The sequence below is a fragment of the Exophiala spinifera genome, assembly GCF_000836115.1.
Source record: "Exophiala spinifera strain CBS 89968 unplaced genomic scaffold supercont1.1, whole genome shotgun sequence".
NCBI classification, from domain to species: Eukaryota; Fungi; Ascomycota; class Eurotiomycetes; order Chaetothyriales; family Herpotrichiellaceae; genus Exophiala; species Exophiala spinifera.
Window position 1 is genome coordinate 898776 of NW_015622513.1, and position 25967 is coordinate 924742.

The 25967-nt window shown below is 53.7% G+C and overlaps 8 protein-coding genes across 8 annotated transcripts; 5 read left to right on the plus strand and 3 right to left on the minus strand.

The window, feature by feature from the left end:
- Positions 1–291: 291 nt before the first annotated feature.
- PV08_00338 (uncharacterized protein) lies at positions 292–2450 on the plus strand (the record flags this gene model as incomplete). The annotated part of the gene is made up of 6 exons (XM_016374704.1): positions 292–394; positions 456–706; positions 760–917; positions 974–2039; positions 2089–2237; positions 2291–2450. 6 exons carry the CDS (start codon positions 292–294, stop codon positions 2448–2450), a joined length of 1887 nt encoding a protein of 628 aa, XP_016239980.1.
- Positions 2451–3711: 1261 nt separating this feature from the next.
- On the plus strand, positions 3712–7581 carry PV08_00339 (uncharacterized protein; the record flags this gene model as incomplete). The annotated part of the gene is made up of 1 exon (XM_016374705.1): positions 3712–7581. The coding sequence occupies one exon, from the start codon at positions 3712–3714 to the stop codon at positions 7579–7581; it is 3870 nt and encodes a 1289-aa protein (XP_016239981.1).
- A 734-nt stretch (positions 7582–8315) lies between these two features.
- Positions 8316–10004, minus strand: PV08_00340 (uncharacterized protein; the record flags this gene model as incomplete). The annotated part of the gene is made up of 1 exon (XM_016374706.1): positions 8316–10004. One exon carries the CDS (start codon positions 10002–10004, stop codon positions 8316–8318), a length of 1689 nt encoding a protein of 562 aa, XP_016239982.1.
- Positions 10005–13122: 3118 nt separating this feature from the next.
- Positions 13123–14201, plus strand: PV08_00341 (uncharacterized protein; the record flags this gene model as incomplete). The annotated part of the gene is made up of 4 exons (XM_016374707.1): positions 13123–13308; positions 13357–13407; positions 13466–13523; positions 13573–14201. 4 exons carry the CDS (start codon positions 13123–13125, stop codon positions 14199–14201), a joined length of 924 nt encoding a protein of 307 aa, XP_016239983.1.
- A 1714-nt stretch (positions 14202–15915) lies between these two features.
- Positions 15916–18238, plus strand: PV08_00342 (uncharacterized protein; the record flags this gene model as incomplete). Its single annotated transcript, XM_016374708.1, has 2 exons — positions 15916–16139; positions 16237–18238. 2 exons carry the CDS (start codon positions 15916–15918, stop codon positions 18236–18238), a joined length of 2226 nt encoding a protein of 741 aa, XP_016239984.1.
- Positions 18239–19512: 1274 nt separating this feature from the next.
- On the minus strand, positions 19513–20478 carry PV08_00343 (uncharacterized protein; the record flags this gene model as incomplete). Its single annotated transcript, XM_016374709.1, has 2 exons — positions 19513–20382; positions 20434–20478. The coding sequence occupies 2 exons, from the start codon at positions 20476–20478 to the stop codon at positions 19513–19515; spliced, it is 915 nt and encodes a 304-aa protein (XP_016239985.1).
- An 894-nt stretch (positions 20479–21372) lies between these two features.
- Positions 21373–23310, plus strand: PV08_00344 (uncharacterized protein; the record flags this gene model as incomplete). Its single annotated transcript, XM_016374710.1, has 1 exon — positions 21373–23310. One exon carries the CDS (start codon positions 21373–21375, stop codon positions 23308–23310), a length of 1938 nt encoding a protein of 645 aa, XP_016239986.1.
- Positions 23311–23417: 107 nt separating this feature from the next.
- Positions 23418–25685, minus strand: PV08_00345 (uncharacterized protein; the record flags this gene model as incomplete). Its single annotated transcript, XM_016374711.1, has 3 exons — positions 23418–24859; positions 24960–25277; positions 25352–25685. 3 exons carry the CDS (start codon positions 25683–25685, stop codon positions 23418–23420), a joined length of 2094 nt encoding a protein of 697 aa, XP_016239987.1.
- Between the last annotated feature and the right edge of the window lie 282 nt (positions 25686–25967).

Below are 25967 nucleotides of genomic sequence, written 5' to 3' on the forward strand. Positions count from 1 at the left end.
TGGCTTTGGCGCTTACCTTGAGATCAACATTGAGCCGAATGATTGTTGCTGAGCGATCCCCAGAGCCTGGGATTCCCGCCCAAAAGAGTAACCGCAATGAGATCAGCCTCGGAGCTTATGGCCCACTCTGGCTTGTGAACAAGAAGCACCACAAATTGTCCTTGGCGGATATGTCCGGCGAATACGAGATGTCGTAGACTTGAATCCTTCAAGAGGCCATAACACTGGCACTGGAGTAGACGCCTTGGAGTAGACGCCTTGGAGTAGACGCCGTGATCATCAGCAGTGGCAATGTCTGAAGCGAAAGGTTCCTTTCTGGGCCTCGAGGGGCTTCACGTGTTCGTGACGGGCGCAGGTGGTGGGATTGGTGGTGCCGCGGTCAAAGAGTTCCTTGGTGCGTGAGACCTGTAGTACTGATGCTATGAGATGCAAACATCGTCTCTAACGCTTTACAGCCTTGGGATGTCGTGTGACAGGGTTCGATAGGAGGGTCATCGAGAGCTCGAAGCTATGTTCAACCCCGGAAGAGCAATCGAGATTCAACGCGGTGCAGGGCGACCTGACCGTTGAAGATTCTATTGCGGCCTCTTTTCGGTCTGCAGTCGACAGGTTCGGCCCGGTCAACATTCTCGTGGCCAACGCAGGGATCACGGACGAAAGTGCTCATCCACCGATCTGGGAGGTCGATGTCGCGTTATGGGATAAGGTGAGAGGCAAATAGCCGGGGATGCTATCCATCATGAAACTCACGCAGCAAAGGTTAACACCAACAATGTCAGAGGAACATTCTTGACTGTCAAGCACTTCTTACTCTCTGTAAAACAAGCTCAAGAAACCCAAGGTGGCGAGCTCGACAATGTAGCTATTGTCATTACAGGCTCGGAGACCGGCAAGTTTGGCCAAGAAGGACACTCGGAGTATATTGTCCCAGGTCAAGACAGGACCAGCATTAGGAGTGGCTGACACTTTTCAGATATGCATCGGGCAAAGCAGGTCTGCAATATGGTCTTGTCCGAACAGTCAAAAACGAGATTGTCCGGTTGAACTCAAAGGCTCGCATCAACGCTGTAGCGCCTGGCTGGGTCAATACTTCGCTGATTGGAGATCGCCTTGACGATCCCAGGGAGATGTGGTCTGAATGCCAGGCAACGGTTGCTCTCAAGAAGATCTCAGAGCCCGAGGACGTGGCGCGAGCAATGGCATTCTTGGCTAGCCATCGTGCCGCTGGTAATATATCTGGAGAATGTGTCTCCGTAGATGGCGGCATGGAAGGGAGGCTCATTTGGCGGGAGGAGCAGGTCTTTGGGCCAGGGTCCAAGTCTGGGAGTACCGGAAGCGCGATCCAGACGACGGTGATCCCCAGGTCCTTGAGTCCGCCAAAGAGACAGCGGCGCTTGCGAATCTGCCTGTCGGTTGACTTCGACGCTATATCGGGCTACCTGGGCACTGGTCATGATCCCAACAATACGCTTGCCGACTATTCGGCGGGTGTTTTCAGTGCCAATGTCGGTGTTGGTAGACTGCTGAACTTGTTCAAGAAACACGGTATCTCTGACAAGCTCACCTGGTTCGTACCCGGCCACAGCCTGGAGACATTCCCAACCCAGGCACAGGAGATAGTGCAGAGTGGTGCGGAACTTGGATTGCACGGATATAGCCACGAAGGCGCCTATGCTATGACCGTTGAACAAGAAAAGGATGTTCTCGAAAAGTGCATCGACATCATCACGAAACTGAAGGGTGGAAAGCGACCGGTTGGATACCGCGCCCCTCTGTACCAGATTCGCGAAACGACGGTACGCCTTCTCCAGGACCACGACTTTCTATACGACAGCAGCATGAATGCGCACGATTCACTTCCTTACTTCCTCCCCAAACCGTTCCCCGAGGAGCCTCCCCACGTGCCTGATTACAGCAAAGATGCCAAAAGCTGGATGGTACCAACGCCTATTCCACAACAGCCTGAAGCAGGCTCGGCAGAAGCAGAAAATGCGCTGGTTGAAATCCCGGGAAGCTGGTATACCGAAGATATGACCCCGGTAAGAACGATGAATCCGAAGTTATGCCCTTGCTGACTGACTCGTATAGCTTGGGTTCTACCCGTATTCAGTCAACACGCAAGGCTACGTTAGCGTCGACGTTGTCGAAAAGATGTGGCTTGATCGATTCAACTGGATATGGGAGAACGAAAGTTGGTTGGACGAAGGCCCTGGCAAAGGATATGGGTCTGTCTATCCGTAAGTGATGTCGAGCCCCGTGAGATGTTGGTTACTAATCGAATTTCTGCCAGCATGATCTGGCATCCGGAGTCAGCTGGACGCGCACACATTGTCGGCATGATTGACCGGTTCATTTCGAAGCTGGTGGTGCGAATGAAAGAAGCGGACGAGGGAGAAATCACGTTCGAGTCCATGGAAAGTGTGGCTCGAAGCTGGAAACAACGTACATGAGCGGATTACTTCAGATCTCAGCTCAGCAACTGTGTGGGGTTGGGAAGCGAGACCGGCTGGGGGCTATTATGAGAGTCGCTCGATCCAAAGTCCCTGGATGGGTCGATCGTCAACTGAGAGCATTTACATCCCATCTTTCGTTGTAAGTATGTGGTATTCTTCCCCTCGACGGTTGTAATCGCTGTTATGTCGCGGCGCACAAAGCAAACCTAGATGAAAGGTTCGGGCCCCTAGGGATAAGGCCAAAACGCCACAGTTCGGATAACCTCCCTAATTGAGAATAGGTTTACTGCCCTTATAGGGAAGCAGGGCCTAATAACCCGCCTAAAGAATAGGCACTATCACCGAAATTTTACGGACCTGGGTCTCCCCCCGCAGCCCGGTTGTTACAGTATGTTCTGGGCTTGGCATAAGTTTTGAACAACTGTACTCCGTACTCGGTACATATACAAGACATAAGAAAGTTTCACATGCTTTCAAATAGGTACATAAGATATCCGTACACACGTACTGTACGTATGGCATTTTGTGCAACTTTGGGTGAATTGTCTTTCCGCGCCTCGAGCCTCCCCTTAACTATTACACCTACCGTCACAGGTTAGCTGTTTCTTGTCTTTTTGATGTTTCTATTCGAGGTTCTGTACTATATCCTATGCTCTCGTCCTTGGACTCTCTTCACATAGCAGTGATTACTGGTTCCGCCATGATTTGTGTTGTGGTTGTACTGCTATTTGCGGTTAGCAAACGGGTGGTGCGTCTTGGGCTTTATCCGGATGGAGGAAAAGATGGCGTAAGCGGGGTCTATTGTGCTTAATCAGCGATGTGCTCATATCGTGCTTGTGGCTCATGGCAATGCATCATTGCTGAGTGGACAACGATGCTAGTCGGAAATGGCATGCGCTATTGAACCTTCGAAAACGGCCGCTCTGCCTTGAATCCTCCAGCCTCAGTGCGAACGCCTGTTGACGATCATGACGATCCGATATATTGCCTTAAGCGCTGGTACAACCCTGTTTTTGTTTGTGTGCCCCGATTGACGAACGCGTCCTGTCCCGTCCTGTCCTGTCCTGACCTTCGTCTTAGAACCCGGTTATTCATATTCTGCTGCCTGTCTCCCTACGTTTGAAGATGCCCGTGGCCTGAGCCAGTTACGTCTGCATATATATAGTCTAGGCTGAGGATTTACAGTCAGTCTAGTTGGACACAAACGGCCCCTCTACGCGTCCGCGTTGAAACCTCCTCGCTCTGAACAAGGACCACCATGTCGACGTCAGAACCCTCGCCTGGTCAACCGCAAGACGAGGCTCAGATCCCCCAAGTCCTCATTGAGGAAGCCACCGCAGTGGCAGAAGCAGATCAGGAGGAGGCAGGCGATTCGGGAAATACAAACACCACCGCGCCCTCGCCAGAGAGCCATGTTCGACATCATGGCCGCTCCTCTCCACGCCTAGACGACGTCCCCGCGCCAGCCTACAATGCCGCCCAGTATGGGCAGTTGGACATCAGTCAGAATGGGCTGGACACGACCGCTCAAGTCAGCAGTAATGGCAGAATCAACATCAACATCAACCAGCGCAGCAAGAAGCTCACGAACCTCCTCATACCCGCCCTACGACACCAGTTGGACATCCAGAAGCAGAAGGCGACTGCTGAGCCTCAAATCCCAGAGGGCCTCGGGGAGACAGACGATGGACTGCCTCCGCCCCCTATGAACATTGTGATCCAGATCGTGGGTAGCAGAGGAGATGTCCAACCCTTTGTCGCCTTGGGTCAGGTGCTGAAGAAGAAGTACAACCATCGAGTCAGGATAGCCACGCATCCCACGTTCAAAGAGTTTGTGACTGAAAACGGCCTGGAGTTCTTCAGTATCGGTGGGGATCCCGCAGAACTCATGGCTTTCATGGTCAAAAATCCAGGGCTAATGCCAGGAATCGACTCTCTCAAGGCCGGCGATGTAGGCAAGCGAAGAAAAGGTATTTACGAGATCATCACTGGGTGTTGGAGGTCTACAATTGAAGCCGGTGATGGAATGGGGGTGCAAGTGGCAGATGACACTCAATCCTTCGACAGCGCCATCAGCTTCGGGGCAGATCCGAGCTTGAAACCTTTCGTTGCAGATGCCATCATCGCGAATCCTCCAAGTTTTGCTCATGTGCATATTGCCGAGAAGCTGGGCATTCCCCTCCACATGATGTTCACCATGCCTTGGTCGCCAACGCAGTCCTTTCCGCATCCACTTGCGAATATTGTCTCCTCGAACACCGACGCCAATATGGCCAACTTTGTTACATATGCTTTGGTGGATATGTTGACGTGGCAAGGCTTGGGAGATGTAATCAACCGGTTCCGAGAGAGGAGTCTCGGACTGGAGCCTATAAGCATCATGTGGGCGCCGGGCATGCTTAGCAGGTTACGAATTCCCTGGACATACTGCTGGTCCCCTGCTCTGATACCAAAGCCTACCGATTGGGGAAGTTACATTGATATCTCCGGCTTCTATTTCCTTAATCTTTCCACCAACTTCACACCGTCGGAGGAACTCGCAAACTTCCTGGCTGCCGGACCCCCACCTGTCTATATCGGTTTTGGTTCAATTGTCGTTGATGACCCCAACGCCATGACTAAGATGATCTTCGAAGCAATCAAGAAAACGGGTCAACGGGCTCTTGTGTCCAAGGGCTGGGGTGGGCTCGGCGCCGATCAATTAGGGATTCCAGAAGGGGTATTCATGCTAGGCAACTGTCCTCATGATTGGCTTTTCCAGTACGTTTCATGTGTGGTTCACCACGGCGGTGCTGGAACAACAGCCGCGGGAATTCTTGCCGGTCGACCGACTGTCGTGGTGCCTTTCTTCGGTGATCAGCCATTCTGGGGTTCAATGACTTATCGTGCTGGAGCAGGACCTAAGCCTGTTGCATACAAGGTACTGACAGCCGACAAGCTTGCAGAGTCAATCATGGAAGCTTTAAAGCCCGAGTCTTTAAATCGAGCGAAAGAGCTGAGCATGAAAATCAAATCGGAAAAGGGCACAGAGGCCGGCGCGGAGTCTTTTCACAAACAATTACACTTGTCTGACTTGCGATGCTCGCTAGCTCCGACTCGGACCGCTGTCTGGCGAGTTAAACGAACGGACATTCGCCTTTCGCCTCTCGCAGCAATTGTTCTCGGCAGCGAAGGTCTACTTGACTTCTCGGACCTCAAGTTATACCGACCTCGAGAGTACGAAACAGAGGATGGTCCATGGGAGCCCATCTCTGGTGGTGCTGCAGCTCTCATGGGAACAATTGGCAATCTATCTATGGGCGTCGCCGATTTCCCTGTGGAAATATTGAAGTCGCTAAAGACAGCCAGCACTGAACTCAAGGATCTACATGAGCGAAGACATTCGCCCACTGGATCGTCCACTCCTCCTGCCTCTTCAGAGCGCGCATCCGCTGGAGATGTATCAACCACAGCTGATGCCGCGTCGGAAGGCCCGCGTTCTAGCGTTGCGTCAAGTGCCACCACCCAGGTTGGACAGGAACAAGCCACTCCCTCATCACGACCGTCAGCCATGTCGACTGTATATACTCCAAATGGCAGCACAAGAGGCTCATCCCATGGTCGTCGTTGGTCCCGTGACGGGCACCACTCTCGGTCCAATTCTGGTTCGCCGAAACCAGGACATCGTGCGCAATCACCAGCATGTGAAGAAGTAGGGCAGATAACACTAGACACTGCTGTGACTGGAGCAAGAGCTGTTGGGAAGATTGTGTCCGCCGGTGTAAAATCACCCATGGAATTCACATTGTCGCTTGCAAAAGGTTTCCACAACGCCCCAAAGCTATACGGTGATGAGACGGTCAGGAATAGCGAGAAAATTGTGGATCTACATTCTGGCCTGAAAGCGGCTGGCAAGGAATTCAGTTACGGCTTCTACGATGGTATTACTGGCCTGGTGACCCAACCTCTAGCCGGTGCTAAAAAGGAGGGCGCCGTGGGCTTCTTCAAAGGAGCAGCGAAGGGCCTTGGAGGCCTGGTCCTAAAACCTGGTGCCGGCATATGGGGCCTTCCTGGATATACCGCAAAAGGCATATATGCTGAGGTCTCAAAGCACTTCGGCAGTTCCGTGCACAACTATATCATTGCCGCCCGAACAGCTCAAGGATTCGATGAATGGAAGAATAGCACGCCGGAGGAGAGGGCGTCAATTGTGCAAGCTTGGAAGGACAGTAAGCTTGAAACTCGTAAAGCTGGGCGATTGTATGGGGAGGAACGCAAGGAGACTATCGAACAAAACATCCTTAGCAAGACCCACAGCGATTCCATCGAATTAATTCACGGATTCAAGAACACCAGACATCTCAGCTGGGATGAGCGCAAAGCTCTCGACGTGAGGCGACAGCAACTTAAAAAGGAACAGAAAGAGCTTGAGCGTCGTGAGAAGGCAATCAAGAAGGAGGAGATAAAGCGCAGTGGCAAAATCAAGAGTCGCTGCAAATTTTGCCCCTTCGATCACGACAGTAGCGACCATCTTCACCATACTCGGTCGTTGTCAAGCATCAGTTCCAGCCTTGGTCATGTGAAGAGTCGGGAGGATGTCGGAGTTATTGCAGAGTATGAGGAAGCTATCCAAAGAGCAATCACGGAAACCAGTAAAGGCAATTCAGAGGAGGATGCAGTCATTGAGAGAGCGCTACGGGCTAGTCTGCGTGAACTACACACTGCACAATCTGATGGCAGTGCTAAAAAGGACAAAGCTCTCAAGACGGCAGTGCTAGCGAGTCTCCAAGAGTTTAAGCGAGCGCATGCAGAACGCTCGTCTCAAAAGAGTGGCACTGTATCCGTCAAGGATGAGGTACAAGAAGACAAGGAGGCTGACCATCACGATCGTGAACTCGAACAGGCGTTGACGCAAAGTCTGGAAGAGTACAGAGCGGCCCACTTGGCGCATGAGGACTCGCAGCACTCCTCTGGCGATCATCTGGATTACAGTGATTCTGAGGTCGACACAGACTATGATGAGGACTTCAAACGAGCCATCGAAGAAAGCAAGAGACTCCATAGTGAAAACGAGCAGACGAGGAAAGATCTTGCAGCGAGGGAGGCGAGCTTACTCGAGGCGGGAAGTGCCAGAGAAGTCGCTGCGTAGAATGATTCAGCTGAACCCTTGGAGGACTGACGAGGAAGAGCTGAAGACTCCCGTCTTTGTATCTGAAGAAGATGAGAAGGCGCGACGGCATGATTTGACCGGGCAGCAGACTGAGGAACAGACTGTGTTGGAGTATGTCAAGAAGCAGAATTTGCTAGAGGAGGGGCTCAGAAAGAACAAGGAATCTGAGAATGTCTCTGCTCTGCTTCCGAGTGAGGTTATCGCGCGGGAAAGGGGGTCTCCAGTGGACGAACGTGGACTTGGTTCAGTGGCCACATTATGCCAGCTGTCGAAGACGAGACGAAGGACCTGGGAAGGATTGGGAATGGCGACGATATCCAATGTGCTTACGCTTGACTTTGAGTTCTCAAAGGATACACACGGGACGAACAATTTTATGACCTGATGATGGATTTTATGAAGCTTTTGTTTTTTTTTCGCGATAAATCAAATATCATACGTGTCTTTTGGTTTGATCTCTATTTGCCCCGTCTGTTGGATAGCTTAGGACTGATAGAGGTGACTCAGATAAGCTAGATTCGTCTTCGAGCCATTAAGCATTTTCAGGTGCAGTGTGGTCTTTTGTATCGTGGTTAGGTCAGGGTAGAAGATTAGGTAGGTAGGTAGGTAGGTAGGTCAGGGAAGAGAGCACTCATATATACATATAGTTTTCTTTTTCTTTTTCGAGGTCCAATGTTCCCCCCCCTCTCCCCCTTCTCTTGTGGTTCGTGCAATCAGTAAACGCCGAGCGGATACTGACTCGGAATGTTGTGGAGAGGTCTCACTTTGGGAACGCTCGTGTACGCGGCGGTCGTGACGTCGATTGTCTCGTTCAGGCCGTTGGTCACGGGCATCCTGCGCGCGTGCAGGCGGTCGTCTATGCCCTTTGCCAGCTTCAGCAACGGGCCCTCGGTGAAGGGCAGGCCCAGGAGTTCCATGCCGATGGGGATGCCGATGGGCGCGGACGCCGTGGCGGGCGAGAAGCCGACGGGGATCGTGATCACGGGACTCCCCGTGACGGCGGCCAGGATGCCGTTGCGGCCCGACTGCGACGCGGAGCCGACGGGCACCACGAGGTTCTTCTGCTCCGGGTAGACGATGGCGTCGAGGCCGTGCGACAGGAACGTCGAGTGCAAAGTGCGCGTCAGGTTGGCGATCAGCGCTTGTCGCGCGAGGTAGCTCGCGTTCCCGGTCGACGAGCGCAGGCTCGACTCGAGGTACGCGTACTCGCTGGGGATGACGAGGAAGTCGGGCGCCGTGCCGGTCGAGGTGCCGTTGCCCCTGGTGTACAGATCGGCCATGCTCGACGGGTGCGCGCCCTTCAGGTCCGGCGAGGAGAGGTAGGACGTCAGGCCCTCGCGGTACTCGAACGGTTGCACGTCCATTGCGGACGAGATGGCCGAGGCGTTGTAGATGGGTTCGGTGATGTTGACGACGGTCGCGCCCTGGGACTGCAAGAGGGCGAGCACAGTGGACACGGCCGAGGTGACGGGCGTGGTCTCGTTGGTGGCGGTGCGGTTGATGAAGCCTTCGAGCACGCCGATGCGCAAGCCCGTGAGGTTGTTGAGGGGGGAGAGGAACGTCGTGTAGTCTGTCCCGACGATCGAGGGGGGCGCCGCCGACGTTACGTTGTCGCGTGCATCGTACCCGACGCTGGACATGACGGTCAGGGCGGTGGCGATGTCGTGTAAGCATCGACCTATCGCGCCGACCGTGTCTTGGGTGTAGGAGATGGGGATGACGCCGGCGCGCGAGATCAGACCTCTCGTCGGACGGAAGGAGAAGAGGGAGTTTGCGCTCGCCGGGGACCGCAGAGAGTTGACTGTGTCGGTGCCCGTGCCGAAGACTGCAAACGACGCTGCGACGGCCGCGCCTGTGCCCCCGGAACTGCCGCCTGGGGTGCGGCTGAAGTCGTAGGGGTTCAAAGTCTGACCGCCGAGACTGGATACCGAGAGACCCTCTAGTGCGAGCTCGTGGAGGTTCGCTTTACCGAGGATGACTGCGCCTGCATTGCGAAGGGCCGATACGGTCGGGGCATCATGGGCCGGCAGAGACGAGTTGAGAGCGAGACAACCCCCCGTTGATGGCATGGGGGTGGCGTCGTAGTTGTCCTTGAGCAGGATGGGAATACAGAAGAGTGACCCCGTGGCGTTCCCGCTGGACAAGGCCGTGTCGAGCGAGTCAGCAATCGACAGCGCGTCTGGGTTCAGTGCTATGATGGCGTTGATGTCGGGATCGAAGCGCTCAATCCTAGCGATGAAGGAACTCACGATGTCGCGGCACGTTGTGACGCCAGAGAACAACGAAGCGTGTAGAGATGAGATGGTAGCTTCGCGGACATCGAATCCGAGAGACTGTGACTTCGTCAAGGGGACTGTGCATGCAATGATGCCGAGCAGCTGTGCAGCATTGATGGCGCGCATCTTATTCTTATTGAACACCCTCAGACTAATGGCCAAAGTAATCTCAAGGCACCTCGTGTCAGTGGCCCTTGCAGATGCTATGTACCTGCATGATCGACCTCGATGTCTCGACTCGGGTATAGGAACTATATCATAGGCTTCGACGTCACCGGGTTAAGAGACTCTTGGAAAGGAGATGCCCACCTTATCAATCAGGACCTTCCTGATCTGATCAGTAAGTACAACGCGTGCATGCATGAAGCTCGGCACCAGATCTGACCGAATAAGAGTGGAGCGACGTGGTTGGGGCGATGTATTGAGGTTCCTCTAGACATTTCTCTACGAGTCCTCCAAAACGTGGGAAATGGTAGAATTTCTTAAAGCCTCGGCAGGATAAATGTTGATCCGTACACGCTGCGATTTTCCCTTCTGACTCAGCTTTTAATGTGTAGCTTTTAATCCATCCTCCTCCTCAGATCGCGACAAGATCGCGATACAATCGCTTAATCAATGTTGATGCATTATATTCCCAGTGTCCATTGGCTGACAATCGATCTCTATCAGCAAGATTCGTTCTCCTGGCTCCTACTTCTATCTCAAGCGGTTACCCAACCGAATGTTACATCGCACCCAGCTCGACTTGTTTGATACCGCCCATCCTCTAGCCTCATTGCTTTCACTCTGGTCAATCAGCTGGCCAGACATTTACTGAAGCCATCTTAGGCCATGCCCTGACTACTTCAGCCTTTGGTCCTCAGAATCGACCGCTGAATTGCCTAGCCTGGCGGCTTTTGCGGACGTTTCGAGCTCCTGGATTTTTGTTCCGTCCTCGAAATGTCTGGTTCTGTGCTCTACCACCTCCTCTGAGTCATACCGTTCTGATGTGCGACCCTACTCCGGGCTTAATTGTCTCTGCAGATGCTAGGATCGAGCGCCTAAGCATTTTCAACTGCCAGCTAAACAAGCAACTGCTTCCCACCACAAACTTTTGCATGCTTACCAGGTGCCCCCTGTACTTCTCTCACGCTGGCTCAGGATAAGTTGTGACCTCCCAGTGACGGGATCGTGGTAAATGCGTTAGCGTCGTTGAATTCAATCACACAGGAGGGACCCGGATCCGGGTTCCTATCGAAAACATGAAAGAAACAGCATTTCTTGACGTGCAGCTCAATTCGACTCCTTCATACGCCGCTATGAGCTTCCCCGGTTCTCGTCTACATGGAAGGCTTCTCTCGAGAGCAAGCCTGTATTTTCTGAATCGGATTGGAATACTAAGGGGCAGTGTAAGGAGGGTTGCCTGCTTTTGAAGCCCACTGTTTCCATAGCTCGACAGCCAGTAGAACAATTGACCATGCCGGGGTTTTGCTCTTTCGCCATTCTCTATGTGCGATTTCTCCGGTGGGGCTTTGCAAAACTGAATTGATGGAACTTTGAGAGTAAGATTGCAGAGTCTGCTTCAGCTGGACATCATTGGATTTCATGCCGCGGTACCTGAATGGCGGATCGAAAGACGCTTCCTAAGGTCCCATCACGCTCAAGTAGTGAGCCTCATACGGAGTACCCAAGAACCAACAGCCACATCAGCCACAGGGGTTCATGGAGGGTGAACGAGATTGATCCATTTGGCGGTGTTTTGACGTCGGAAGCTTCCTTCTAGTGTCTGTACGGGCCGCTGGGAGACGACAACCTTGTTTCGACGGCTGTCGACGTCAAAGTGTCTCTTCGGTCAGTCAGACCTTATGTGGTAGATACAACGGATTGTGGATTGGTGTTTCTACGGAGTGCAGGGCATGAGCCAGACAGACAGCTGTGTGCCACGAATTAAGTACTGGACAAGGATTTTGCAGCATTTCAACCGTCCCGGCTCAAGGCCCCTGATGGTTCTCCCTACAGGCACCGGGTTAGAGGCTGGAGACCGCTGTACGGGCGAGGTAATGGGCCTAGGCTGGTGCGGCAGTAGAGTATTTGTACCTAGTGTACTCCGTTCCTAGGGGTAGGTACCTTGGTACGAATGTAGGGGCAGATTGCTCTTGGCAAAGTTAACCCCTAGCGAAGCGCACACCCGCCTGGGCTATCCCCTGTTCCGCCAACTTAAGAAGAGCTTCGCTCTCCTTGTGTATCGATCGTCAATGAACACAAAGCATGCCTGGGAGCACAAAGAGGTGAGCGATGATGCTGGCGGGGCTGGCGGCAGTGGTGCGATGCAATGTTCCAGGGGTCAAGCCATTGCAACGTGGACAATTGGCGCGTCTCTCGGTCGGAATCCAAGGCCCGAGTTCCTCCTCTGCCTCTTCCTCGTCCTCGCCCTTTGTCTCGTTGGTCCCTCTACCAACCACGACTGAACCACCCTGCGAATCCGAAGCCGTCCTCCTCTCAATCATCCACTTCTCACATCCACCTCGATCGTTATATCCAGCAATCGTCTGCACGCCTGCCTAGGTTTGCCGCTAACCTTTCGCCGGCGCCCTTCTCAGCCTCTGCAGCCAGACCGGTTGTACAACGGGCAGCTTTGAGCCCCCTCGAGTCGGCAGCAGTTGATCGCTTGCCCTGAGTCTCAACCGCCCTCCCGTTTCTTTCCATGGCCGGACGGCATGATGCCAGTTCTTGTGCCAGCACGCGAGGAATACACCATGGCGGGGTAGTCCAGACCATCCGTTGCGTTCGCAATCAGGTGTTCGCCCATCTGTCGTGTTCATTCGGCATCCAGGCTCTTGACGTGCATCAGCCCCATTTCGTGTCGTTTTCTTCCCACTCACTAATGCACAGCGGGCTCATTCACGCCTTACTTAACGGGCCCGACAAGTCATCTCTCGACCACATGTCCGTGTGCTCTCGAACGCTGGACTACGATGCATTGGTCTCGGCAGCAATATTGAAGAAACTGCCGCAATTGGTATCTTCCTTGGGTGGTGCTCACTGCTGTCTGTTCTCCCGGCCCGTCTGCTCTCTGGTTCATCGAATCTAGGTCCCGGCGTGTCTTTTCCAAGCATGCTCATTCGGCCTTGTGCCGCGTCCTCTCCCAGATCACTAGCCAGGCTGTGTTGTGACCGCGGCTCGTGGCAAGCTGGTCCTCTGCCATCGATAGCCTTACCTGCACTCGCTACCGACAACCCGCACATCGTGGTCCTATTTCAACACCATGTCCAAACAGTCCTCCAGCAAGAAGCAGAAACGGGACGGAGACTCAGATTCTGACATTGACGATGATCTACAGGCGATCCATTTCTTTGTCCCGGGAGAGAACATCAATGCAGCCGTGCTGGTTGACTACATCACCCAGTATGTCGACCGCACTGCGAGAATCACTACAGGTCACCATCCGATGGTAAGAAGCCCAACACGCGACTGCTGGAGTCATACTAACAGCTCTCAGGACAAGTCGCGAACCGGGTTCAGCATACTCGCAAAGAAAGCCCTCAATGCTGTAAGCGCATCTGTGGAAGACTTCGTCTGCCGGGCCTAGAGCTTATCCGTTCCTTCAGGTTAGCCTTCGCGATATCATCAACGATTCGAAAGATTGGGATCTAGAGACACAAAGCAGTATGATTGATGCGTCATGGGTGCGGATTGTCATGTTGACGGATACTAGAAAAGTTCCGGAAGGACCCTTATCGATATGCGGACTCAGATACAGCTCGGCGGCGTGCCCATCAAGGCGCGTCGAAAGGAGGCACGGCTCGACCAGCGCAGCGGCGAGAGTCAACGGCAGAGCCAGAGCCATACCGGCGAGATAAGATGGCCAGTCCCACAATGGGCAATGCCCCAGGGCAATATCAGTACCAAGGCTCGCAGGCGCCCAATCCAGCAGCATACTACAAGCCTCCTCAGAGGCCAGAATACGCTTCGAGCAACTATACCATCTACAATACCGTAAATGCCACTTCTTACAGCGCCAACATACCTGCAAATCCCGCTTCATACTCTACAAGTCAATATCAGGGTGGTTATGCAGGGTCACAAAAACCATACTCTGATCTACCCCCACCTTCTTACGACCAGGCTGCTCCAAGAGGGCCACCTCGTCCCCAGACTCCAGGTCAGCCCGACCCCGACACGTTCGACAGAGAGGAAAATCCAAGAGGGAATCAAGCCCGCGACGTTCCTGCATCCCGTCAGGGTTCAGTAATACCCGGGGAGGATTCAGCTCGTTCATATAATCCTCAAAACCGTAGGCAGGCACCTTACGACGAGACATTTCGAAGAGCAGGTCATCGATAGCCGACCTCGAGAAGACCGCGTCAGGACTTTATGACTGCAAGCGAAGTGGCAAGGCGAGGATCGGATGGGGCCTCCGTGATGGCCACAGAAATTTGCCCTCGGCCGGTGTGATTACACCATCTTCATTCATCGTAAGGTCGAAGGTCGGTTGTCTGCAGGTCGACTCGAACAGCTGTACGACTCAATCAAAGCACCCGACTTGGATACCGAGTTACCTGAAGTTTCATTCTGGCCGGCTTGGTCGGTCCCATACCTCTCAGCCATCGTAGAGGAGTATTTGTGTTTTGATGTTATGTGGTGTGTGTACCTATATTGTAGGTTGGGTGTGCATCATCCCAGGAGTAGCTCCCTTGATTTTTGGCATCCGACATGATGAATCGACTGAAGTGATATATCTGGGGACACGGCGACAGGCATTGTGGTAGTTGCTGTTGGTTCATTCCTCCCGGCAATGGTACACTTGATCCCAGCACATAGATCGTGAGATTTCCCATAGCTTCTAGGGGGGATGCAAGATTGTATTTCGGCTGATGAAACAAATTGATACTCACTCACCTGTTCTCGGCCCTTAGGACTTTGACTTTGTTTCACCGGGTTAACAGCACTTTGCAGCATCATGATGTCTGTGGTACGAAAGAAGCCATCGAGGAGCCTTCCGTTGGCGGCAAGGTGCAGATAGATCTGTGCTCATACAATAATCAAGCCACGATGGCGACGTTCCCGCATCAGTTGTTTCATACACGGTACCTTACTTCGTACCTGCGACCATCCATTCTGTTTCTTGCTCGAGTCACCCTGCATTGACCTTGAATGCTGTCGAATGGGCCAGTCTCACTGTCAAACTTCCCTCCAGTGCCTCACCTGCACGGACCGTTGTGTCAGGAGCTCGTCGTTCCCATTATCGATAGTTGACAACGGCATCAAGCACTACCAACACCCCTCCACATTCTGACATATCCGTTGCAACAAGTTCAAGCTTGCTCTGAAACGGGGCAACCGTCCTCCGCCGTCTCCGCCCATGAGAACTTCTCCCTGCATTAGTCGACCTCTCCCTATTCATTTTTATCCAGCGATCCGTCTCGGGCGGGATCGAGATTGACAGTGGTAACCAAAACACAGATTGATATGCGTTTGGATCCCTGGGCACAATGACGTGCGGTAGATATATAACCAGGCCTGGTCCCTCAAAGCCGCCGCTGGGAATTGCGTCAAAGGATCGCCGCCGTCGTCCACACTGTACTTTCTCCTCAGCAAAGGCTTCGCCCTAAAGGAGGGATGTTGGGGCACCTTTGATGCCCGCAATCTTACAGCCTGGCATAGCCGTTTGACAATCCACGCCACCGCCTATACACCCCTGTATGATTGGCTCATAAGGGACTTTGCATATGCAGCAAGCTAATAAACCGGGCCCGTAGCGTCGAGAGATGCATGTCTCACGAAGGCCACGACACAACCTCAGACGAGCCACCGACGACTAAGTACAGGCCACACCACATCCCACACCCCTCTTCAACCGAAGGGTTTTCTCCCTCGTGACGGGCCGCATTTGCAGGGCAAACAATCTCTCCACTGCCATACTGTGTCCACCCATTCGGACAAGGCGTGAATCCTGTCGGTGTGCGTTGCTTCAAAGACCAAACGATTCTCGGGAGTCTAATTCCAACCTCACTTAGGAAGGGATGATCGTTGAGAAGAGCGCAATAGATTCGAGTCAATGGCAGTGAGCCTGGGGACCGCTCATGGATGGACCGTCAACGACAATGTTGCTCAGACTCCAGCTCCGGCCACCGCTACCACCACTACTCAACTCGAAGCGCGCGAAGGCCCCGCTCCTAATCAGTGGCAAGCGGTGAAGGAGGAAATCCGGGTTCTGTACGAAAAGAAGCCCTTGAGAGATGTCAGGAGGATCTTGGAGCAACGACATGGATTTCGCGCGACGTAAGTACCATGCAAGTTCCCGGGCCTGCACCTATTCCCTCCACAGCCCTGATCTCCCCTCAAAGTCTGAAGGAGTATCACTGATACAGGTCGCCAGAGAGCGCATGTATAAAGCTCGTCTTGCACAGTGGGGGTTCAGCAAAAACTACTCCGACAAGGACTATCAAATATGTGCAGTGTTACACCACGCCCGACAGAAACTCGGTAAGCGAAGAACAGCTTTCATGATACATGGCCACAAAAGGTCTGTAAAGGATTTGCACAAGTACATCAAGGGCCGGAAGATGTCTGAGGATGCCTTTCTCGCTACTGCGCTCAAGAATGTCAACCTCGATAGTGGTGCCGATGACGATCAGGCTCAATACGCCCACGTGCGCGCCTACACTCCACCACCCGGCGGATCCAACATTTCAAAGACAGGAATTGACGGAGATGAATCGACATCTTCACCGGCTCACCTGCAGTCCTATGGTGCTGGCAAACAGTCATCTCCACGACAGGACCCCTTGTCGAGACCAGGCTCGGGCTCTTTCTCAATACGGCGCGATTCACAATCTCGAAGGCAGGCAACTTCGCCGGTATCAGCGCTGATTTTCCCAAAGTCAACGACACAGCTGACGCCGACTATGCAGCAACCTCATATTCCACTATTCTCACCGAGTAGGAATGGTTCTTCTGTCACATGGCCGTCCCCATCCAATCCCCCTCTGTCAACCTCACCACTAGAGGGGTCCTTCACCTCAGCAGTACCGTCTTATCAATCTGGCCAGGGTCCTCAACTCGACAGGCACGGTGATCACAGTATCCACGGTGGATCCGCCTACAGCAGTCCATGTCAACAGCTGGGTAGAGAAGTGGAATACATGGCTCTGCAGGTGATCGATGCACCGTCACTCAGATCTCTTTGCGGGCACGACGACATTTCTTCTTGGCGACTCTTGAGCGATAGCTCGTCCGAAGCGGGAGAGTACGAACATATTTGTAAGGGTTGCTATGAACCTAGTCGAACGCATTTTGTCAGTCTGCCAAATCTCGAGCTACCACATCAGTCACGCAGCATATTGAACGAGGGTACGGCTGGCGGGGATAGTACGATCTCTGTCCCTGCGTCTTCTCGTGATCACCAGCATTCTTGGAGATGGGTTGCGCGCTGTTTTGCGGCATGTATCTACCTCAGCAGGGGTGACAAGGAGCTCTCAGAACGGAGTTTGGCGGACGCCAGAACCGAATTTGAGCGAATGTTGAGGCCAGTCCAGGACCCCAAGGTGGTGCTCGCCTTGAACCAGACGCTCCAGATCCTTCATATGCACGATCAAGGCGAAATTACTCAAGAGATTATGAAATCGGCTTACGACGTGGCAACACGTGTACTAGGACCCGACGATCCATTGACAATTGTGACACGCTGGATGGTATACGTCGCAGCTTTGCAGATGCGCAATCGAGAAGACATCACGAGCGCGACGCTGCATGGAGTCTACGGCCATTATCTGCGGCTTCACGGCGCCGAGGATCCGAGGTGCATAGCTGCATTATACTGCTACGGATACATGCTTAACGTCGAACGGCGGCTGGAGCAAGCGGAGCAGGTTCTGCGGGACGCCTACACCATCTCGTGTGCAAACTTGGGTCCGAGACATCTGCAGAGCTTGTCCGCTCTGACGAACATGGCCCGGTGTCTGGAGCGTCAGGGCAAACTGGATCAAGCAATAGCGATGGCGGAACGAGTCATTGACGACTCACGAGACACGTTGGGCCAAACTCATCCTCGACGGCTTGAGACGATACGCTTATTGGGGACTTTTCTCGAGCAGCGAGGAGAGTTGGCCCAAGCAGAAAAACTCTACTGGGAAGTCCTGGAGGGCCGGATCAAGATGCTGGGTGTAAATCACCGGTTCACACTTGGGATGAAGATCGATCTTGAGGAGGTACTGAAGAAATTGGGCAAGTGGGGCGCCGGTCCGGAAGGACAGAGCGAGGCTCAGACACGGATCCAGGATCTATTCGAATGGAATCCCTGGGAGATAACAACAGAGGATGCTGGAGGGAGTGACGGGGATCTAAGCGATGGCGTGGGGAGCGACCATGATGCATTCTGAGAGGCTTTTGCTTGCGAACTGCAATTTTAGGGGGCGGCTAAGCAAACCAACGGAAGAAGAAAAGTCAGTGGGGGGACGAAAGCGTTGAGCAAGATTTCCCACAACGGGCAACGGGACACCAGCTTGGATCTGGGTTGCACGACGGATAATGACCAATGTCAGCACGCCACCTAGTGTTGGGTGTTTGGTGTTGGCCTTTTCGAAGCACTCTGGGGCATGTGGAGTAATGTGAACCAATGGACCGATGAGTGCTTCGATCTGGAGACAGGGGAAAGAGGAGGGAGGAGGAGGAGGAGGGAGGAGGAGGAGGAGGGAGGAGGAGGAGGAGCGGGAGCAGAGCAGTTGGAGTGTCCAAATGGCATGGGACAAGGCCATGGCGGTGGTGGCCAGATATGGTCTATCAGTGAAACTTGGAACCGGGAGCGGAGTGGCGTGACAGGATAGGAGTGGACTTTACATGGTCCATGTCTGGTATCTCGTACGGGGAGTATCAGGATCAATACGAGACTTGAGGTCGGGGTCAAGAGGGATAAATAAATGGTCACCAGCACGAAGAAGGAGAAAAGCCAAGGGGATGGGGGAGGGAGCAGGAGCAGGAGGAAGAGTAGTGGGAGTGGGATGGGAGCGTGAGTGGAAAGGGGGGGGGGGGGGGGGGGGGGGGGGGGGAGGTATATTGACCTGCAATTTCCTTCAAGGGGTTTCCGTTAACTGCACCCTGTTGAACATCTTCACATTTTTCTTCTGGCGTTCGAATAGCCACCGAGATACAAACAGATCTCTGCCAGAGAGAAACTAGCCAGGTAGGCACCTGTAGGTAGGTAAGGAGGAGATCATGCCATGTAATCTCTCTCGAGAACAAATTACCTGTCTCATGTACCTACCGTGGGTGCTCTACATACCTACCTGGGTGATGATCCTCTCTTGTGCCAGGTCAAAAGTACCTAAGGAATCAATCACTACATGGACCCAGGAGGGGGTGGACGAAGGGGGATTAGTCGGTCGGTCGGTGGGTTGGCTATCTTATCATCAGAATATCTCGTATTCGTATACCTCCTCCTCCTCCTCCTCCTCCTCCTCCTCCTCCTCCTCCTCCTCCTCCTCCTCGCCGTCGTAGAGAGAACGATGATCGAACATCAACGGAGGTACGGGTGACTTAGGCAGGTGATCCAACCAATATCAGAGCCACCATCAATTCAAGTAATATACTGAGAACGGAATAGAATTTCAGGTACCCTTTGGTTCCTGACGAAACATTGCAAACGTGATTAGCTTTCTCATTGATTCTCAAACTTCAAGCCACTCTCAAGTCGCTTCGCGCCGTAGATGCCGGCAATGTCGCCCTTGGCGCCTTGCGTCTCTTTGACCACTTTCAGGTAAGAATCGGCCAGTTCGACGTCCTTCATTCGACAGCCCGCAACTTCAGCCAAGTCCATGGCATGTCTGGCGTCTTTCCGTGCCAGGTCAACGGCAAACAACGGCTCGTCACGCTTGTAATAGTCTCCAGACTTCAGCCTGTTGGAATAAGCCGTATATGGACCGGGAAACATGACCTCAATGAGCTGATGCAATTCCTCCACCCCGAGGCCAGTCTTCTCAGCCAAGACATGGCCTTCTGAGAGGGCCGTGATCATGTTAACAATGAAGGTGTTGCCGATGATCTTGAGAAGCGTCGCCTTTCGTGGCTCCTGGCCAGAGAAGTCGATGTTCGCTCTACCCATGACTCCCTTGCAGTATGGCTTGACATGGTTCACGGCCTCCGCCTTGCCGGCAAGAACACAGACCAGTTGTCCGGCGTCTGCCATGGCTGGAGCACCGAAGACGGGACATGCCACGAAACTGGCACCTTTGGATTCAATCAGCTCCGCCTGTTTGGTTGTGGTGTCTGGGTGGACGGTGCTACAGTCGACCAGAATTTTGCCTGTCACGTCGCTCTGGAGCATGGATTGGACCGTCTCCAGGACCGCGGGGTCATCTCCCAGGCAGTAAAAGATGATGTCTGCTCTGGAGACCATGTCCGGGATGGACTCTGACACGGTCGAATTGCCGATTTTCTTGGAGAGGTCGTGGGCCCGCTGCACGGTGCGGTTATAGATGATCAGAGGGTGCGATAGGTTGCCTTTCTCGACCAGGTTCTTGCACATGCCCTGGACTGCTGTCAGCATGTGAGTATCGGGTAACATCCGAAGTTGACTCACTCTGCCCATGTTACCCAGACCGAGCCATGCCAGTTGAGGAGCCATTGTGCGCTCGTTAGATACAGATATCACGCCTGTCTGCACGTAAGGGAAGGTGTGGGTGTTATATCTCGCAGGTACCGTGACCGGGTCTTTAGGTAGAACTCGGACTCTGATTATACTCGCATGTAGCCCTACCTGTATCGAAAAAGAGTTGTCTGCGCGTTCCACAGCAGCCCGATCATGATCGCGACTATGACGTGCGTGGGGCTGCATCTCCGGTCGCCCCAAGCTGCGAAAGTCGCGGCGCGCCGAAGGTCACCGCTGTCACTTACCTAGGAGTAGCCTGCGATGGAGCGGCCACAATGCGGCTCTTGTTGTGTCACTGTTGCGTACCGTTGGAGCAGTGTCATGTTCCTGGTATGGCCGAGGAAGATTCATGGAGAAGAGAATTACCCGACTGAGCAGTGGTTGAAAGATGACATTTTGGTTTGCCCCCTGCAGTTGGCGGCGCAGGTGGCCCAAGAGGTGGTGAATGCGGCGAAGTATATAACCCCACGGCATTATCACTACTGCAGGCTGTAGCCACCGGAGTGCACGCAAGCGGTGAGATATTTCCACTGACTGCGCGTCGCCTACTCCGTACTCCGGGCCTAGGTAAAGTGATTGATACGAAAATATCCCGCAATCTGCTTTTTTCTCCTCTGGCAATGCATGAAGGGGCATTTTTTCAGTGACCTCACCACAAGCAATCATTCAATGGCAAAGGACGTAGATAGGACCTATTCTTGCCTGGCTCTTCTTTTCTGATACTCTGACCCATCTTCGTGCTCTCCGGCAGTTCCTGCGCCATGAGACATGAGCCAGACCGCCTTCGTCCCATCCGCAGTTTCTCTGCGGAATAGTTACTCACAATGGCAGAACAGGAATGTTGCTGCTGAGATTCTGAGAGCGCATCTAATGTCGAGGACACGTCCAAATCCACTCCCTAGGCGGCTACGTTCGACTCGTTTTTACTCTGCACAGGCTTCTCCCAACTCCAACAATTCTCCCCCTCCTCCTCCTCCTCCACTGGGCGATGAGATCGTAACTGAGCATGACAAGAGCAAGAACTTGGCTAGGTGGGGAAACAGGCAACTCGCAAACAAGGAATTCTTCACCAGCTTGCTGAGCTCGGCCGCAACCAAACGAGACGCGAAGGCCTATATCACCAGACTTCAGTCTCCAAGAAAGACTCTCGCCGGCCCCAAGATCTCTCGACAGCCTGCTCCAGCAAAACGAGATCCTGCAGTCAATGTCGGCAATCTTTTTGGGCGGAATAGGGCTGTCGAAGAAAGCCCAGTGTTTAGTCAATTTGAGGACGATCTGTTGCAACCCCTCGAAGAGCAGGAAACTCTTCATGTTGCTATAATCAAACTTAGTGGTGTCCGCTCTATGGCCGATGACATCCTCTGGGGCATTTCTCGGACGCTTGCGTCTCTGGCTCGATTGAGCATGGCTCCATGTGTGGTCTTGGAAGAATCAGGTGCCGGCGACGAGCAAGCGAGGCGAGAGGAGCTCGTTCGTTCGGCGGATCGGCTTGTAAACGCCCTCGATCAAGTCAGTGACGCGGGAGCCCGGAGGCTTGACCATTTATTCAGTTATGGCCTGAATGGTCGACCTGAAGTGTTCCTCCGGAAGCTTCTGACTCGTCCTCTCCGCCGAGGACGAATACCAGTGGTTTTACCAACAGCATACTCCGAAGTCCGACAACAAGTCGTGCCTATCAGCGCCGATGAGGCTCTGCTGGCCATTACCGGAGAACTTGCGGGCCTCAACTTCACACCAGGAATCGACGATTCCCCTGAGGCGGCTTCACAGAAAGCAGATGCCATTCGTAAACAGATATCTGTGGACAGGATAATTGTCGTGGACGAGAGTGGTTCGATACCAAGCACCAAAACCCCCGACCGAAAACATGTTTTCATCAACCTATATCAGGAATATTCGTCGCTTCAAGAAGAATTAAGAAGCTCCACAGATGGCGGCGTCTCAAAGAAACATGCCTCGAATCTCAAAATTTTCAGGGACGCTCTCGGCTTGTTACCGCATACGTCGTCAGGTTTACTTACGACTCCATGGGAAGCAGCGAACACACCTCGAGCCGATGATAATACTGCTTCCAATGTGGGCACAAGACGACAGAAGAATCCTCTAATTCATAACTTGCTGACCGATAAACCGGCTTACTCGTCGTCATTGCCCTCGGGGCGCCTGGCAAATGACAACCATACAGCATCGTCAACCACCTCGACGTTCATCAAGCGCGGAATGCCCTTGATAATCTTGCCCAACCCAGCAGCTCAAGTCTGGACCGCTGCAAGTAAGCCTCGACTGAAATTGACTGACCCAAGAATCGATCTTGAACGGCTTACATACCTGATCGATGATTCATTCAATCGCAAGCTTGACGTCGAAGCATACCTCAAGCGAGTCAATGATCGAATTGCCGGTGTCATCATTGCAGGAGACTATGAAGGCGGCGCAATCCTTACCTGGGAAACTCCGCCAGGTGCTTCCGACGACGACGCTTCACGATTAGTGCCTTATCTTGACAAGTTTGCCGTGCTCAAGAAGAGTCAGGGCGCAGGTGGAGTGGCCGATATCGTCTTCAATGCTATGGTAAGGACGTGTTTCCCCAATGGTGTTTGCTGGAGGAGCCGCAAGGACAATCCCGTCAACAAGTGGTACTTTGAGCGGTCTCGGGGAACTTGGAAAATCCCGGAAACCAATTGGACCATGTTTTGGACGACTCCTGGCTTAATGACCGGACAGAAGAGTCAGGCGTTCCTCGACTACGAGGCAGTCTGTCGCTCTGTCCAGCCTACTTGGGCCGATGGGAAAAAAGTCGTAGATTAAGCTTGTCAAATGGAAACGATATCATTAATATATTACACATATATGGAAAGTGAGGGGTATCTAGCAAACAAAGATAGCAAAAAGGGGTTTCATTTTCGCTTCAGCTCCTAAGCACCGCCCCTTGAGTTTCGAGTATGTATCTGTCCGTTGGGATCTTTCGGGGCTTGTTCTTTGTCCAAGTTTGGTGTCTGCATCGGGGTGGCGGATGTCTTCAATCTTTGCACATCGCCACGAAACACAGCGAGGATGTAGCTGGACGTGATGAACTCGACGCCCCGCGTCTCCTTGCCGTCCTGGGGACGATCACCGCCACCGGCGGCAAGGGCGGCATCTGCATGTCGGCGGCAGGTACCGTCTTCCCGAACCTGGCCCTCCGCGCCTTTCTCGGCGTCTGGCTCTTCCTTCTCGTCGCCCGACTTGTGCCGCGGGATCCAGACGTTTCCCAAGCCCGCGCTCGCGAACAGACTCAGGGCCAGGATCGGCAGGATGGAAATGAAACTCCACATGGTGGCGGTGGCGCCCTGGGCGCGGATCGCGTTCTGCTGGGCCTCGGGCAGGTTCCCGATCGAGTCCAGCGAGGCCGTGTTGTGCAAACTGAAGCCGTCCGAGTTTGTGACGGCGCTGGAGCCAAAGTAGGTGCTCATCTTGTTCTGGAACACGCTGCCCATGATGGTCAGGGCCAGGGTGCCGCCAAAGGGCAGGGCGAAGCGCAGCAGCGAGTACACGGCGGCGAGCTGCGAACGGAACATGCCCGACAGGTGGAGACTGGACGGCATGAAGCGCATGCCGGTCCCGGCGCCGGCGATGCCCATCAGCACGTTGACGAGGGTGCGGTCGCGCACTTTTGTAGCGTAGGCGAGCGCGGCGATGCCCGCCGTCTCGACGACGGTGCCGATGAGCAGCGGGTAGAAGGTCTGGCGCGGGTAGACGTTGCAGATGAAGATGGCGAGGTAGACGCCCACGCCGATGCCGGGCACGTAGTACAGCAGCTGGGTCCCCGCGTGCGATGACGAGTAGGCCTCGACGAGCGTGAAGTAGATGCCGATAAAGTAGAAGACCGAGTAGAGCGCCGCGCCCGTCGCGGCCGCGATGAAGCAGACCAAACTGACGTCTTTGGCTGCGAGGGCCGACGAGGGGATCATGGCCACGGTCCTTGGCATTCGGCGGCTGAGGACGCGCCCGGGCGACAGGAGAGACTCCCATGCCAGAAACGCGAGGATCAGCACCGCGCCGAGCACAGTGGTCGAGATGACGGCCCCAGACGACCAAGGGAATGTCGAGCCACCCCACGCCGTGCCGACGATGATGAGGCCCACGCCGAAGATGAACAGGAAGATGCCGCCAAAGTCGAGAGTCGCGAGGCCCGACGACAGTGCTTGCACCCGGGTTTGGCCAGCTGGAGGGTGCGACAGTGAGATCTTGCCCGGCTTGAGGTCGCCGCGGAGAAGGAAGATTGTGAAGAAGGACACGGCCGACATGCCGGCCGCGAGCACGAAGCAGTATCGCCAGTCGGAATTGGTTATGTAGCCGCCGATAACTGGACCGACGCCTGCAGCAGAGAAAGAAAGAAAAGAGATTAGCATGGGTGCTTGTGATGGCTTTGTTGGGTTGAGATGGTCGAGTAAGAAGAGAGGGTATATAGAACTTACTGTAACCAATGCCGTTCATAAGCTGGAAAATGCTTGTGTTGATGGCTTGTTCTTTGAGAGACACCGAGTCTGCCAAAACAATCATTGCCACATTAGACACCCCCGCGGTCCCGACACCTTGGAAGCCTCGTCCAAGAAGGAGTACTGGCCAGACTGGCGCGGCAGCACAGAGCACACTGCCGAGTATCAATAGAACAACGGCTATTTGCAGCGACAGGTGCCGCCCGAATATGTCTGCCAGCTGACCGAAGACAGGGATGAAGGCGGTAGAGGTCAACGTGAAGGCTGTGACGATCCAGTTGAGTTGATTGAACTTGTCTGTGGAAGAGTCAGTATTGGGGGGTCACCACGAGTCGGGGATGCCCTCGGAAAAGGGAGGTTGTTAAACTCACCGAAATGAGATGCGATCTGAGGCAAGGCTGTTGCGACAATGGTCAAGTCGAGACTCGCACAGAAGAAGGCCGGTAATAGACAGAAGAGGAGTTTCCATCGGTACTTCCGAACGGCGCTTTTCTCTTGCGTGCACTGAGGGCACTTCTTCTTCGTCTTCTTGGGCGGAATAGGTGCTGTCGTTGGTGTCGTCCTTGCGACAGCAGTCGAAGGAGTGGATGCTTTGCTCGCGTCAGAGGCTGCGACGGAAACAGGAGCAGCAGTAGCAGGCAACGTAGCTGCTCCTGCGGCCCTCTGAGCGCGGTGTTTCTTGATCCTTTTATATGCATAATACATTATTGTGGTGGTGCGATGTCACTGCGAAAGGGGTTCGTGGTAGGAGATGATGGTGGAAGGGGACGAATGTGCACGCATCGCAACATATTAAATATTTTTTTACCGTTTCAGAGTACCTGTAAAGTTAGCTATAGCCATCACCGTCCCGACATTAATTAATAGATCCAGTCGACACGAGGGCGCACGGCTGTCACCCACAGACCCTCCTGTTCGCACATTGTGCCTCATCAGGCATGGCCAGGAATCGTTGGGGCTGAGTCCATCCAAACCGCAGAGCAGCTA